This window comes from Vespa crabro, chromosome 15 (genome assembly GCF_910589235.1).
Source record: "Vespa crabro chromosome 15, iyVesCrab1.2, whole genome shotgun sequence".
Taxonomy (NCBI): Eukaryota; Metazoa; Arthropoda; class Insecta; order Hymenoptera; family Vespidae; genus Vespa; species Vespa crabro.
Window position 1 is genome coordinate 3391897 of NC_060969.1, and position 16218 is coordinate 3408114.

At 25.1% G+C, this 16218-nt stretch overlaps 4 protein-coding genes across 6 annotated transcripts; 2 read left to right on the forward strand and 2 right to left on the reverse strand.

Annotated features, from left to right (window-relative positions):
* Nucleotides 1-25: 25 nt before the first annotated feature.
* LOC124429622 lies at nucleotides 26-854 on the reverse strand. Its single transcript, XM_046975148.1, has 3 exons — nucleotides 637-854; nucleotides 330-558; nucleotides 26-167 (listed from the first exon to the last, which is right to left on the reverse strand). The coding sequence occupies exons 1-3, from the start codon at nucleotides 774-776 to the stop codon at nucleotides 81-83; spliced, it is 456 nt and encodes a 151-aa protein (XP_046831104.1). The 5' UTR covers nucleotides 777-854; the 3' UTR covers nucleotides 26-80.
* Nucleotides 855-1351: 497 nt separating this feature from the next.
* LOC124429620 (E3 ubiquitin-protein ligase RNF25) lies at nucleotides 1352-7052 on the forward strand. The gene is made up of 6 exons (XM_046975146.1): nucleotides 1352-1611; nucleotides 1683-1754; nucleotides 2003-2243; nucleotides 2337-2555; nucleotides 2634-2945; nucleotides 3022-7052. The coding sequence occupies exons 1-6, from the start codon at nucleotides 1586-1588 to the stop codon at nucleotides 3187-3189; spliced, it is 1038 nt and encodes a 345-aa protein (XP_046831102.1). The 5' UTR covers nucleotides 1352-1585; the 3' UTR covers nucleotides 3190-7052.
* A 1064-nt stretch (nucleotides 7053-8116) lies between these two features.
* LOC124429619 (solute carrier family 35 member C2) lies at nucleotides 8117-11859 on the forward strand. 3 transcript variants are annotated; one of them, XM_046975144.1, is made up of 10 exons: nucleotides 8117-8452; nucleotides 8660-8867; nucleotides 9217-9400; nucleotides 9483-9706; nucleotides 9826-10043; nucleotides 10115-10187; nucleotides 10344-10596; nucleotides 10772-10947; nucleotides 11042-11176; nucleotides 11307-11859. In XM_046975144.1, the coding sequence occupies exons 4-10, from the start codon at nucleotides 9503-9505 to the stop codon at nucleotides 11340-11342; spliced, it is 1095 nt and encodes a 364-aa protein (XP_046831100.1). In that variant the 5' UTR covers nucleotides 8117-8452; nucleotides 8660-8867; nucleotides 9217-9400; nucleotides 9483-9502; the 3' UTR covers nucleotides 11343-11859. The 3 variants fall into 3 exon arrangements, with proteins under 3 accessions (XP_046831100.1, XP_046831098.1, XP_046831099.1); XM_046975142.1 differs by having other exon boundaries at nucleotides 8118-8452; nucleotides 11042-11859; XM_046975143.1 differs by lacking the exon at nucleotides 8117-8452 and adding an exon at nucleotides 8486-8502 and having other exon boundaries at nucleotides 11042-11859.
* On the reverse strand, nucleotides 11847-14661 carry LOC124429621 (protein obstructor-E-like). The gene is made up of 5 exons (XM_046975147.1): nucleotides 14406-14661; nucleotides 13107-13370; nucleotides 12710-12904; nucleotides 12426-12624; nucleotides 11847-12306 (listed from the first exon to the last, which is right to left on the reverse strand). The coding sequence occupies exons 1-5, from the start codon at nucleotides 14464-14466 to the stop codon at nucleotides 12249-12251; spliced, it is 777 nt and encodes a 258-aa protein (XP_046831103.1). The 5' UTR covers nucleotides 14467-14661; the 3' UTR covers nucleotides 11847-12248.
* Nucleotides 14662-16218: the final 1557 nt, after the last annotated feature.

A 16218-nucleotide genomic window follows, 5' to 3' on the forward strand; every position in this document is an offset into this window, starting at 1 on the left:
GATTGCAAAAAGTTTATTTCTTATGGACTGCAGCGAAAACATTGATACAAGTATTATTTGTAAGTAAAATATACAATTTTTTAAACATAACACAATGGTTTACATTGAGGTGCTAAACAACTTGGTTGTGGACAACAATCTGGACCTCTTCTATACCACTTAAGTGTCTACAAAATAAATTAACAAAGATAAGTATATTATTATTATATAACGAGTTGCTTTATTTATTTTTAATAAAATTAATGAATCATATATACATATACATACACACACATATATATATATATATATATATATGTATAAAAATAATTTATTAACATTATACTTACACCTTGAAACATATATGTTCTACCAGGTATCTTGTAAATTAAATCAGATGCAACATCATGAAAATTGGACACCAGCATAATATTTGCTGTTGAATCGTAAGTAATCAATGGCCTATTTTCGGGAAATACCCATGCAGGTTTACATTCTTCAGGACTTGGTTTAACGTGCCATGCTTCAGGATCATTTTTACGATTATATTGTACATACGTCATAGGTCTCGTAGTACGCCTCGAATATATTAGGAATTAGTATCAATTAAAAAAAAAAAAAAAAAAAAAAAAAATATTTCAAGTAGATTTTTCTTACAAACAATCCATCTTTGCAAATAAACATTTCAAACGTTGAAGTTCTTGACCGCTACTACAAGTTTTATTAGAGAAACCCCAATTTCCAATTGCTTCTGCAACTCCATCGTTATTGCCATTTGAATATTTTACACAAGACATTTTTAGAAAATATTGATAATATAATAATAAATATATATTTATATAGTTATTTTTTAAGTTTTAATACTTTAACAAAGAATTTAGAATATGTACCATATTTATATATATATAAACAAATTATAAACAAAAATATGTCATTAAGAAACATAGTAATAAAGATACGAAACAAACATGATTATAATAAACATAATGAATAAAAAATACAATATTAATCGTAGCTTTGAAAAAAAAAAAGAAAAGATTTGTATTTAAAAATTGGCGCGTCTAAATAGAAATATGGCGTCGGAAGGATTATCTGAATAATTGATTAAATGTTAAAAAAAAAATAGGATATAATAATAGATAAATTGTTTTTAATTAAATTATATGAATTTCTAATTAATTCATTATTAAATTCTCATAATCTAAATATATTTCGATAAATGTATAAATAATATATTGGGGTCATATGAACTCTTTGATAGGTGGAGGAAATGTATTTGAAAATTGAATTAGAAATCCGGCGAAAGGTTTTCCTTTTATTTAAATTGCATACATTCCAATTAAAATGAATTTAATTATATAGTTTTCTTATGTTGCTATAACAAATTCTCTAATATATTTTCTAATAAACATTCTTTTATAAAAAGATTTAAATAACAAAGGCCATACAAATTTTTCTTTACTTTAGTCTAGTTGGTAATAGTCGTACGATAGAAGTAGAATTTTAAGTTGCTGATATTGATATGCCGATTGACGTTTGTAAGGTACCCGAGACAGTCAAAAGGAGAGTAAAGAAACACGAGTGAGAAATATTTGTTTTCGGGAGAATGTCAGATTCAATGGTAGATGAAAGGTAATAGGATAATATCGAATAAATTGGAAAGTACGTAATATCATATTATATTTGATTATTCATTCTTTCAGAGTTACGGATGAAATCGAAGCTTTAAAAGCAATTTTATTGGATGACGAACTAAGCATAAAAGAAAATGACAGGTAGTAAAAAAAAAAAACTTTTTTTATGATATTTAAAATTTTCTAATGAAATATTTTGCAATTTTACATTAATTTTACAATAGAAGCTGCAATTCCTTAATAAAATTGTAAGAGCTAATGACAGCAATGTCACAATAATATATAAAGTTATAACTATAATATAATTATATGTTTGCTCATTGTAACTTTTATTATATATTTTGACTAAACTCATAAACACATACATTAATAAATTGTTGGGTTTATAGAGGAGAGCCAGAATATATTGAAACTATATTATTTCCCTCAACTGGAGAAGATTCACAATCTCAATATGTCTGTGTTACACTTGTTGTTCAATTACCTTATGGTTATCCGGATATATCTCCCAATATTAGCTTAAGAAATCCAAGAGGATTAGATGAAGATACAGTAAGGTTAATGCAATCAGATGCTGAAGCTAAATGTAAAGATTTTATTGGACAGCCAGTAATGTTTGAGTTAATTGAGGTATAACATAAACATTTTGTAATTCTCTTATATCTTATAAAAATTATGTAACGTGTGTCAATCATATAACTAATTTTATTATAATAATATCAGATGATTAGAGAACATCTTACAAGAAGCAACTTACCTACAGATCAATGCGCTGTTTGCTTATATGGTTTTCGAGAAGGTGATGAATTTACAAAAACAGAATGTTATCATTACTTTCATTCTCATTGCTTGGCAGCACATGTTGCTGCAGCTGAACGCTATTATAGAGAAGAGCAAGAGAAGCTACCACAATGGCAACAAGATACTACTAATAAATTTCAGGTATTAAAGAATTTAGATATTTAATGTACGTGCAAATAATACTTTCTAATGAGCTTGTAAATGATATTTTTTATTTAGGCCATTTGTCCTGTTTGCCGGGAATCCATACATTGTGATGTTGAAAGTTTATGGTCAGCTCCACCTCCTATAGATGTGGAAGCTGCCACAGACTTTTCAGTTACTGCAGAATTAAAAGAGCTTCAAAAGCAAATGGCTGCATTATACTTGAGACAACAACAAAGGGGTGGTATCATTGATTTAGAAGCGGAAGGAGTAAAAATGTTGCTAAGAACCGAAGATGATAATGCTGTTTCTACAGAGAGACTCAATCCACCTAGCACTAGCTTAAACACATATGCAAATCAATCTACTCAATCAGTCACTCAAGTGGTATATCAGTTCATTTATAATATTATTCTTTACCATTGAATTTCATTATGTTTAGATACTTGATGACTTTTTATAGCAATCTTCAAATAATACTCAAAACCAACCACGACAATTTCATCACAATCATCATGGGCATAATAATCATGGACATAATAATCATGGACACCGTAACAGAGGTAGAGGACGTGCCCATTATCGTCGCCAATTTGATAAAATGAGGCATACTGAAACTACTCCCAGATGACAATGGGCTCGAGATAAAATATTAACTGCCTGGTCATTTACTTTGCTAAGCGTATATAATACAGTTAGCATAATCATATTCATAAATGTAATATACCGTAATTATCTAACTTTAAATTATCTTTGTGTGATAAAGTTATAGGTGTTATTGTTCAGCAGTATTCCCATTGCACTGGTGTATAAGATGGGATGTGTTGAAAGTTCTAAGGACTGTCTACATAGACTGAAGCCATGGTGCTCTTTAAACTGCAAGTGTACAGATTTTTTAATTCAGTTTCCATATTTTTACATTCCTGCAATTATAACAACTATGGAAAGATTCTTAATTAAAAGAACTGTGTTAAAGATATTTTTACGGTGCTTTATAATTAGAAATTATCTTAAAAGTAGCAGATATATTAGTACCCTGCATATATCTTAAAGTAACATTTCAAAGTGGTTCTTAATTTATAATGTAATATGTTGAACAATACTCATTTAATTAGAGTGACTGTAATATTTTTTGTAAGAAGAAGAGAACATATTATTCATATTTGGAATTTGCTAATATAAAAATACAAATGTAAAATATATTACTTTCATTCATAAATCAATTAAAATTATCTAAGTTATGTTATATCAAAATCAACATATTCGTCTAAGCTCCTGTAAACATTGTAACTTTGTATTTATATTATTCTTGTTTTATGCAGGATAAAGGCATTGTCTATTGTAGATACTCCTTTAACATATATAAATTGAAAAAAAGTTGTTAATAGTTTTAATCTCTTCCACATGAATGTGATACTTACAAAAGGGTAATAGTAGGCTAAAAAAAAGGAACTTCAGTATATATTAACATTGATTAATTTTCAATTAGAAAAGACATTATGATATACTTCAGTCTTCTATCAGAAATATTATCCTCTTTAATGAAATAATTAATTACATGACAATGATTGTTGTATTTTTCATGTTAGTTTAAATATTAAATTTCAAAAATACTGATAATGGTCATTTTGAATTGACTGTGTCGAAAACAAAAGAATATGGAAAATAGAATTTTTTTAAATTGATTATAGGTATAAAAAAATGTTTTATTGATAGAAAGAAGAACTTTATCAATATCTTTTTATTTAATATTTTGTCTAGCCTATGTGCCCGTTAAGTCTATTTAATATTAATATGTGAGTGATAGACATGATACCTGATCTAATTGCATCACTTTTAAAATATTTGTTTTAATTTTAACTAAAAAAAAAAAGAAAAAAAAAGGAAAAAAAAAGAAAACGAAAAAAGAAAAAAATTTTAGCTTTTATCTAATAACATAGTAATCATTATATATATTTCGCAATTCTCTTTATAATTTCATTATTTCGCTTTGCAATGTTGTGTTCAATATCTCAGTGTTCAAAAGCTTAAACACAGTAATCATGTTAACGCGTTCTTGTGTACTGGGCAGTATAATATTAAAGTATTTAATACTTGGAAATATATATATTATTCTATAAAAATTTTTTGGTAGATAGTCAAAGTAAAATGTTGTTAGTACGACAATGTTTCTCAAATCCTGGATTTGTGGCTTATGTAGCCATTGTTCCTACATGTAATATAACGATACAGTATAATTATATTTGTCAACTATTTCAATTTGTAAACACCAAAGACTGCCGAGTTTAGGAAAAAAAAAACAAAAAAAAAAAAATCAATTAATTTGATATACAGGGTGTCGCAGATAAAATCAACGAATTTACCGATTGTGTTTGAAAATATAAAATAAAATGTCTATATAAACATGGATTCACATTATTTATCAGAAAATAAACATTTGTAGAACCATGTTTATGTAAACATTTTTTTTTTGTTTTGTTTTCTCTAAAATCTTTAATACGATTGCTCATTTTAAAACATTTTTTTTCTGGACCACTTTGAGATCTGTTTAAAGTATGCAGCTTTATTATTATTATTTTTTTTTTCTTTTTTACTTTATTTTATTTTGTACTATAATTATCTGTGATATTTTGCAAACGTGGATATTAGAATCCGAATTTCGGCGTATGATAGACATGATACTATTATGTTGTTAGAATTATTATTAAATTTTATTAAATTGCAATTACGTACAACTCTTTCTACTTTATTTTAAACTTCAATTATTTAACATAATTTAAAATAATTTGTGTAAATTACACAATTAAATAATTACATCTCATTAATGATATTACACATTAAGCAATAAATAGGTAAACACTGTTAATAAATATTTACTTAGTACTGCCAAAATCCGGATTCAAATGATTATTTAGTTTTTATTATAATATTATGGTAAATGTAAATATTTCATATGGAGAATTAGAAATTGAGAACTAATTACATATATTTACTTTAAATATTTGTGGTAAATATATGATGTTTTAAATGTTATCATTTATAGAATTATACTTTCTATTTTATTTGATTTATATTTAACCTTATAACTTATATTTACATAAAGATCAGTTCCTTATTTGTAAACATTTTACAAACAATACTATTTAATTTTTTATAAGATAAAAATTTTTTTACATTAAATATCATTTAATATTTTAGATAATATTAAGTAATTTTCTTTTTTTAATTATGTATCATTACCTTAAACAATATAAAAAATTGCATTCTCTCATATAACAGTTCGCACAATTCAGTGGTATTTCATCAATACGTTAGTGTCATCTTGCATGAAAATATGAACATTTACATTTAATAAAAGTATGCTTATTGACAGATTCTTTAGAATTTATAAAATAGCATAGCAATGCTATAAACTAAATATATATAGCATATAATATGTATTCCCAAATTGATAGTTGCATGAATATATCGGTAATTTTTATAGTTGTGCAATCAAAATAATTTCAATAAAATCTATGTAAAAATAATATATTAAAGTCAATATTAGAGAGTACAAATGGAGATATTATATTTTTATTTCTTGATTTTTTTTTTTTTTTTTTTTTTTTTTTTATTATAGATATGAATAGAATGATCAAGTGAACTTATAATGTTAATAAATATGTATGGATAGTTTTAATTTTATGCAACAATAAGTTTAATATTACAGTGTTGAATATAGTAGTGACTATTCTTTATTTATAAAAAAACATTAAAAATTTTAATCAAATTTATTGATTATACAATTCTAATTTATATAATCTATTTTATTTATATGCTAACATAGTTAAATAAAATCGATTATAAAAAAATTTAGAAATTACATAAAAAATGAATAAAAATAATCCAGCAAAAATATTACATTAACGCTCCCATGTTATATACAGTGCCATAAGTATTGCTATATTTTATAACAAGAATTAGTTTAATTAGTTATGAATCTGAGTGAATTTTGTAATAATGTCCAAATTTTTACTTTATAAAGATTTTGGTAACATTTGTATATAATAACTGCATGTGTATCTAGTAATTATGCATGCATAGAACTTATAAAATTTGATGATAATAGAAGTATAAACAATGTTTGTGTAGTACGTTTTTAGTTAATTCTAATCCAATATTGGCCACCCTTAAAAGTTTCGTTATTTGAAATTACTGTATTTATATAGTAACAACCCTATATGAATATATGAAACTATAACCCTGTATATCATTACATACGTAATATACGTGTATATTAGCTTATATATATATGTATATCTTTTAGCTTATTATATCTTTTTTTTTTATAATGTTTTTAATAATAGTAAATATAATAAATAGTAAAAAATTAAAAAATTTAATTATAGATTATAAATAAATTATTGCAATATTATATACGTACGTAATATAATTACATTTGTTTTTTGATTTGCCTTATAAATACGGAAATGAAATAAAAAATTTTTTTTTCTATTCACGTTATAATATTATATTATGGTAATTACTATTTACAATATGTATAATGTTTTATCTTAATAAAATTTCCACGTAGATTATGCCAAAGAATGAATGAAAAAAAAAAAAGAAAAAAAAAAGGAAAAAGAAATTAACATTCCCATAACAACTAATATTCAAAAACAAAACAAAACTATTAGTAGTAACTTACTCTTTAATATTCCTTTAAATTCAACAAGTTTGGGCCAACAACATTTAAATTTATTACAAAATTATTAAGTATGAAATAAACAAATTTTAAATCCGTTCAACATAATACAAAATTAGCAGTATGTCTGAAACTCAAACTATTGACCCAGCTGACATTATTTGTGGTTTGAAAGCTGTAGTGAAAGCTTTAGAATGGTTAGTTCACGATAAGTTATATCAAAAAATAATTTTTTACTGTGTATTAAATTTCTTTTTCTCTTTTTTTTTCTTTTTTTTTAATATGATAATATATTTATTGTATAGCCACAACAAAATGCAATTATTAAAACAAAAAATAGAAAAGCAACAAGAACCATTATATATAATGATACCTGTTGACAAGACAGTTTTTAAGGATAAAAGTCAATGTCAATATAGCAAGAAAGAAATTAGACATATAGACAGTAGTTTAAAAAGTGGTTGCAGAAAAACATCAGTTAGTAAAAACTATAAAAGTAGAATTAATTTAAACATTAGCAATTGTAATTTTTGAAAAATATAAAAATCTATTTTAGAGGATAACAGACTTAAAGTTTCCTGAAATGCGTGGTGGAATTTTATATTCAAAATGTATGTGTTTGCATAGAAATGGGCTTCAGGACTCGTGTCCATTAACTCAATGCCAAGGTCAACCACAATGTCTTGTTACCCCATGGCCAATTTGCCCACCTGGAAAATTTATTAGATCTCGTTATCCAGGACAGTATCCAATGCCAATTAAGTCTGATTGTAGAAAATGTTGAAAGTTTTATAAAAAATACTTATTATAAAAAATAATCATGAAAAGAAAACTACTATCGAGAAAAATATATTATCGAGATAATATATAATAATATAATTTGAAATGCTGCCTCAGTATATCTTTTTATTATTGAAATGACATCGTAATGAAATAATACTGTCAATTCTAACATTATTATTGTATTAAAGCTTATGTAAATATCACGATCATATTAATAAAAATGATATTACTTGATATTTATCGATAATATTTGCATCATTGGATTCAATATTTATTTTGAATGTTTTATTATAATTCGCGCGCTTAATTTAAACGGCATTCGATATCAATGAAGAGGGCACTGAGGTAGCAATACTTATCTTTCCTAAAAATTTTTCTGTTATAAAGGCTTTGTTAAATTTTTATTCTCTGTCATCTTAGATAGAAGGTAGTTTTCTTCCAACTTAGATAATTCATCTTTTAAAATATTTCCTTCATGTTTCTGAATTTCTTCTTTTTTTCTTGACGAACATATGTCAAATTGAATAAACCTAAAATCAAACTTTTTAATTTTGCTCTTATCAAATATCTAATCAACGTAATTTTGTTTTCTATGGGTGTTTGTGCACTTACGTATGTTTTCCTTTGTTTTCAGGATAAATTGGTGGTACTTTAAATAGCATATGGACATTATCGTCATCGGATATACTCAATGTGATAACGAATGGAATATCTTGTGCAGTGTATGGTTTGATAATAGTACGATTGGTGTGTATATTTTAACATGAATCAAGGCAATTAAGTCGTACATAAAATTATTTGGTCAAAGTAATACATAATTATAATTTATATAAAAATACCAGGTATTTACACATTAATATAATTTTAATTGCAAATATTACTTTTAAATAATATATTAAAATCATGTATTTATTTGATTGATTTTTATTTTGTTGCAATATTTTATAAAACTGTAAAGAATATTGTTCTTTCTGTATTATTGATTATCAATAAATCTTTTGATATAAATTATTAAGATAAACAATTGAATAAAGTAATCCCAAATATAAGTTCTTACTTTAGGAATTAAAATATTTTGTATAAAGTTTATCCGTTTATTATAATTAATATATTTTTGTAACTATTATAATGAATATGTTCTTTTTATTAGCCAGTGATTTATATTTTAATATGAATTATCTTTTTTTGCAGTATGTTTAATGTTAAGTATTGAAAAGAAGATTTTAAATACTGCAAAGAAGATATTAAATTTATTGGATAAACTGGATGCAAAGCTTAACGTATACAAATTATATTATGTATCTTTCAATTATTTATGGGGTAACATAAAAGTGACAAGGAAAAATAAGAAGTTCAGTAGTTAGTACACTGCAAGGTCAATATATTAAAATTTTTTACCTTCTAAAAAATCAATTATTAATTAAATTGTTTTTAATACAATACTACTTTTTATATAGATCATACCAGATTTAAAGAAATGTCTAGGTCAAGTATTAAATATCAAATAGTTAAGAAGGATGATACTTTATATTATTTGTCCTCTCAAAATACACAAGATTATCAAAATATACCGAAAAAGGAACCTTGTATAGGTGCCGTACAAACGATTTTAATAATTTCTATTTATTTTGTTTTATCTATAGGACTTACTTTTTATCAGAAATGGCTTTTCAAAACATATGTAAGTGATATTTCTTAAATGCTTATCAAAGAACATAGTAAATATTTTAAAAGAAGGGGCAATAATATTCTTCTTCTTCTTCTTCTTTTTTTTTTTTTTTTTAATTATTATAATTTCAGGGTTTCAATTTTCCTCTTGGAGCGGTAACCTGTCATTTATTTGTAAAATTTGCATTGTCTGCATTAATACGTTGCATTAGATTATGTTACAAAGGACCACAATATCATGTCAAACTTACTTGGCAAAATATAATATGTTCACTAGCACCTCCAGGCATAGCTAGCGGATTTGATGTCGCTCTATCAAATTGGTCAATTGCATTAATTACGATATCTCTGTGAGTATAAGTAGCTTTTTAATTAATCTTTAAAATCCTACTATATAAATGTATAAAAATAAAAATTCTAGATACACTATGACAAAATCCAGTACCATAGTTTTTATTCTTGGATTTTCTCTTATATTTAAACTTGAAAAAAAGGTAAGAAATTGTTCTTCATTCTTTTGATAAATCTTAATTTAGTTACTAAAAATTTTTAGACAAGAATACTAAAATAAAACTAATATTTTGTAAGAAATGTTTATTCGATGCAATTTTTTTATCGAATAAAACAAATTATTAGAGCATTTGTTTCAGTCATGGTCTTTAATAGCCATAGTAGCAACAATATCAGGGGGCTTATTCATGTTCACTTATAAATCCACTCAGTTTCATGTGCTTGGGTTTATATTATGTCTTTTGGCATCATTCTCAAGTGGTCTCAGATGGACTATGGCTCAAGTCATAATGCAAAAATCTAAATTGGGTCTTCGAAATCCAATAGATATGATTTATTATATGCAACCATGGATGTTGCTACCAGTAATACCTATTACATTATGGTTTGAGGGTAACAAAAAACATGTTCTACTAATTACGAGCTATGTAATTTTTTTATGAATGCGAATATTATCATAATATTGCACTAATATTTTAGTTTTAAGAATATCATTTTTCACAAAATGGAACTTCTGGAAGTTTAAAGTATCTATTATTAAAAAATTTGAATGCACATTTCATTTTAGGTCCAGAAATGTATAATAATCTTAAGAGCATTAATTGGAACAATTTTGAACCAATTATGTTAACTGTAGCTGCAGTCAATTCTGGAGCAATTTTAGCATTTGTTATGGAAATAACAGAATTTTTAGTTGTCACATATACCTCTAGTCTAACGCTTTCTGTTACAGGAATATTTAAGGTAAATTATAAATATTGAATCAAACTTTTATTCTGTATCTTTTCTGTTCTATTTTTTTTTTTTTTTCAAACGATTAACATATTTTATATTGCAGGAAATATGCATATTGATATTAGCTTTCGAATGGAAAGGTGATCGTATAAGTGGCCTAAATTTTGTAGGTCTGTTATTGTGCCTCGGCGGAATTATACTTCACGTTATTCAAAAAGTATTACTTAATAGAAGTAAGGTGATTGAAAGTTTAGAACTAAGTGATAATTCATTACCAAGTAACAGCTCTAAAAAGGAAGATGGAATTGATGCGAATTTACCTTTATTAACACAAAAATCTAGTTCCTTAATTAATTTATTAACTACAGATTTTACTTCGGACGAGGAAGATGATATTAAAATGAAAGAAAATTCTTCTCAAGTATTATCAAATATTTTACAACGCAGGGAATGAATGTAAATAAAAAAAAAAAATCATATTTATTTTTCTTCTTCCATGGAGTTAAGTAATTAGCAATTGATATACCAAATTTTCAACATGCAAGAAAAAGCAGAATCGACGCATATTCCGTAACTATTATATAGATATATATATATACATATATATATATATAAAAAAAAAAAAAAAAAAAGAAAAAGACTAAAATCTAATAACAATTTTAAGTTAAACTAGATATGATAATATAATTATTAATACTTCTTGTTTTTTTATTGAAGTTAATATTGCATTAATAAATTGTTATAAAATCATTCCATAAAATAATTTATTTAAAGACAATGCAAGAAATATGAAAAAGTTTATTATTTCTTAATAATAGAGTATAATTAATCTATGAGAACATTGATATTATATAAAGAGAAACAAGTCGCTGTCAGAGCATACAATGTAAATTATCAATAAATGACTATTTATAAATATAAGAAGATTTATTTCATGTATTTATGTTTTATATAATAAGAATTATAATAGCTGGAACATTAATGATATTGATCATTGGTATAAAGCATCATATATATGCTGACATATTAATCATAATCTTAATAATTTCCTATATAATATATTTTGATAATACACAGATCTGCATCCAGTATTTCAAGTAGACATTACCTATTAGAAAAATATATCTCTATATTGATTAAAAATAAATATTTACATTATTACGTTGCATTATTATAGTATACATTTGTATTACATTAAGGTATCTTGAATTTGATCTATTTATATTTCAATATTGTTCATTAAATTGAACATTTCATAATGTTCGAAGTATAATACAGTCTGCTTAAAGGGTCGAAATAAATTTTCAGTTTCAGAACAATCTTGTTGGATGAATATTAGATGAGATTAAATTAGTGGCTTCCGGAGCGCTGTAATTGAAATATAATCATAAGATTATATTAATATTATGAATGATTAATATCAAAGAGACGATATTAAATTGTAGAAGGAAAAAAATGAATAAGTTAGAAATAATTATATTACTAACCATCCAGTAACATTTTCTGCAGCATCACAGGCATCAATAAGCTCATTAAATGCATTTCCTTCGCCACAGTTTAGCAAACGTGGATGTCCATTAACACAGATATAATAATGCTGACAATCATGAGTACTACGATAAAATTTTATTTCACCACCCAAAAATGAACTTTCTTTGATCTCCGGACATCGAAAGCCAAGAAAAGCTATAGAATTTATTGAGAAATAATTAAACACATTTATCTAACAAATGATAATGTACAAAAATTTAATATGGAAATTCTAACTGACCTTCGGCATCACAATCTGGTACTTGATCAGGCCAGTCACATCGATATGATTCTGGATTAAAAGCTAATCCTTCGGGACAATCAAAAACATATCCTCTACCATCGGCACAATTCATAAATTGTCCACAATTTTGATGATCGCCAACTTTGAAGTATCCATACTGATGTGGACAATCTTCAGTTGGTTGTGCTGGCTCTAATAATGTTTCATAGAAAATTTATATATTATTTTTATTAATTAATATAATATTAATGAATATAATATAATATAATATTAATATAATATAAATGAAAGAATTATAATAACATATAATATAATTTTCAGATATGAAGGAGAATATATATATGTATACAAAGAAATAATTAAAAGGAAAAATAAAGTGAATAGTATTACTCACGTCTGTTTGGTCTGCCTTCGCAATTAACATCAATGGGATATCCGCAAGGATAATTGAAACGTGCGTCAGGATTGAAAACTAAGCCTTCAGGGCAAAGTTTCTCTTCTGGAACACCATCGATACATTCGATGTATGCATCGCATTGAGATTGAACTGCGAAACGTCCGTTCTTTTCCGGACATGATCCTTGTGAAACTTGTCTAGTTGATGCTACTAGATGATTTGATTGTTGAGTTTTTGAATGTGTTTGATACTGGCTGATGCCTACACAAAGAAAATTAAGGTAATTTGAACATAGATAAAATATATATTTTTATTATATTTATATATATATATATATTTATATATATGTTTCTATTATATAATATTAGGGAGACTGAAAAGTAATGTCGCTTTTTTAAATTAAATTCAAACGAATAAATTTTTAACAAGTTTTTATTTTTGATCACAATCAAATATCGACATGCGCAGAAACTACATTACTTTCCGGTCCACCTAATATAATTTAAAGAAATTTATGATATATAGATAATCATCACTTCTAACATTCTAATCAAGTAGTAGGTATATTTCATGTGTCATACATTGTTGGTAATACGAGCCTGGGTATTAGACGATTTATAACGAATCTGATACTGATCTTCTTCATATATTATATTCACGTATATGTTTCATGTACGACCTTCAAACGTTCAAAGAATTTCGATAGTTCGCATTACGCTTGACCTCCGCGAGAAACCTGCATTCATTAGCATTACATGCATATCCTTTACGCAATATCTCGTCTTACTCCTGCTTTTTCAAAGATATTATAAAATGTCAAAGGCGAGAATTTATCCGGTGAAATCTTCCAGGCTTCATCGCATAATATAAATTGTTTTGGTGAGTTAAAACATTTTTATCATTCATATTTAATTTGTTTTTATAATAACGAGCTAATATATTTTAAAATAATTATTATATAAATAATTCTATTGATAAATCACTTTTATAAAATCATATTTTACATTTTGATATTATTATTTAAAGCTAATTTATTATTATTATTATTAAACAATTAGTGTATAACTAAGTCGAAGAGAAATAAAATTAAGATAAGTATTATGAATAAAATGTGTAAAAAAAAAAAAAAAAAGAACAAAATAAGGAAATAATTATATTAAATATTTTCAATGGTTAAGATAGGTTGTTCATCCCTATCATAACTTTATATAGAGAAAGCACTTACATCTTCCAATAGTAATTTATCGCGAATGAATCTTTCACTTTCTCGAATACGTCGCAATAAAATATACTCACATAGTGCGACGGCAAAAAAGCCGTAGGCGATGAGCAAATGGATGATCGAATACGTGGCCATTGGAACTCCTTCGAAGCAAGCGAACTTTCCTTAACGATTACTAAAGAACGACTATGAACTCTGCCGTGTTCTTCTCGGCCTTTTATCATCTTTACCGGTCCTCGAAAGTAAACAGGAGAGAGAAGAAGACACATATTCTCCTGTTATTTCTCTAATTTATACCATCTAATTTATAGAAATCAATATACATTTAAACATTTTAATAATATCATGATTACATAATCAAACAAATTTATTATGTATCAGTAAAATTATAGAAACATTTCTAAATACTTTAATTTTTATACTTGTTAAAAATATTTAAGAAATATTTTACATTATATAAAAGAAATATATATATATATATATATTGTAATAACAAATAGTTTGAAAATGAAATTAGATAGAAGTCATAGATTTTTGTTACTGATAAAAAGAAAAGAAAATATAGTTTGTAAATAAAGTTAGCATAGATTTATGATACTGATAAAAGAAATATATATATATATATATATATATATATATATATATATGGTGTATTACGTAATATATGATAGAAACTACGTAATATAAAATTTTCTTCGAACTTCGAGAATTTTTATATGCTTGGTGTATCAAAAAGAGCCTTGACATTTGTTCGCTTTCACGTGTTGGTCTTTAACGGATGTTCAAATGCGAAATGCCATTTAACAAATAATAGTTTACTATATAACTATAGTTAACGTAATAATATATTTTTATTCTTTTTATTAAGTTCGATTAATTAATAAATATAAATACTTTTACGGTTCACTTGTGATTCCATTTTGTTGTTAGAAATAGTAAATTACGAATTGAAAAACTTTTTAATTGGTTTTTTTATTTTTTTTTTTTTCTTTTCTTTTTTATAATAAATGAATTTCTTTGTAAAAATTATAATTAACACAATCGTAAAATTCTATTCTTTAAATTAAATTCAGTTAAATTTATAAACAAGAATAATTCGATATTTAACATATGATTCACTTTTGTCGCTAAAAAAAAAAAAAAAAAGAAGAATACGTAATAATGAGCCATCAATTAGTTTCTATTATTATAATTAATTACATTTCTATTATAACATGTGAATTTTGTTTGTTATTAAAAGTTAAAACAAGAAAAAAAAAGACAGATAACTCCGGCTAGATTAATTTATATATCAGTGATGACAATTTAGCTTACGAGAGAAATATTTTTTAAACAAATAATTTTTTTTTATACGATGGAAAAACGTATGAAAAAAAAAAAAAAAAAATAATGACATTAATAATGAATACGTAGAGCAAGGAAGTGACGATGGACAATTAGTTAATTTCCTGAATAATCAGTTTTTTTTTTATTTTTAATCCTTATCAATATTAAACAACGCAGTTATGTATGTGAATGCGCGCATGCGCGTGTATTACATGGAAAATTTTCTTCTCCTCGCACGTATGTACGTATTGTTTGAAGATAAACCGGATGTCCTCCACTCGATTGCCCCCAAAACATAATTATAACAATTGCACATAGCACGTCCTTTTTATTCTCTGCCCTTTTCCTCATACTATCGGTCATATGATTTTATGTTTTTCCTTTTTTTAAACGAACAATACATCGGATAAACTCATGGAAGTTTCTTTTTATAGTTCTATTTTTTTTTTTTTTTTTTTTTTTTCTTTTCCTTTACATGAAAAGACAAACAATAACAATCTTTCTATCTTTTTTTGCTTTCTCTCTTTACAATTCTTTTGTAGCAATCATTTACATATAAAT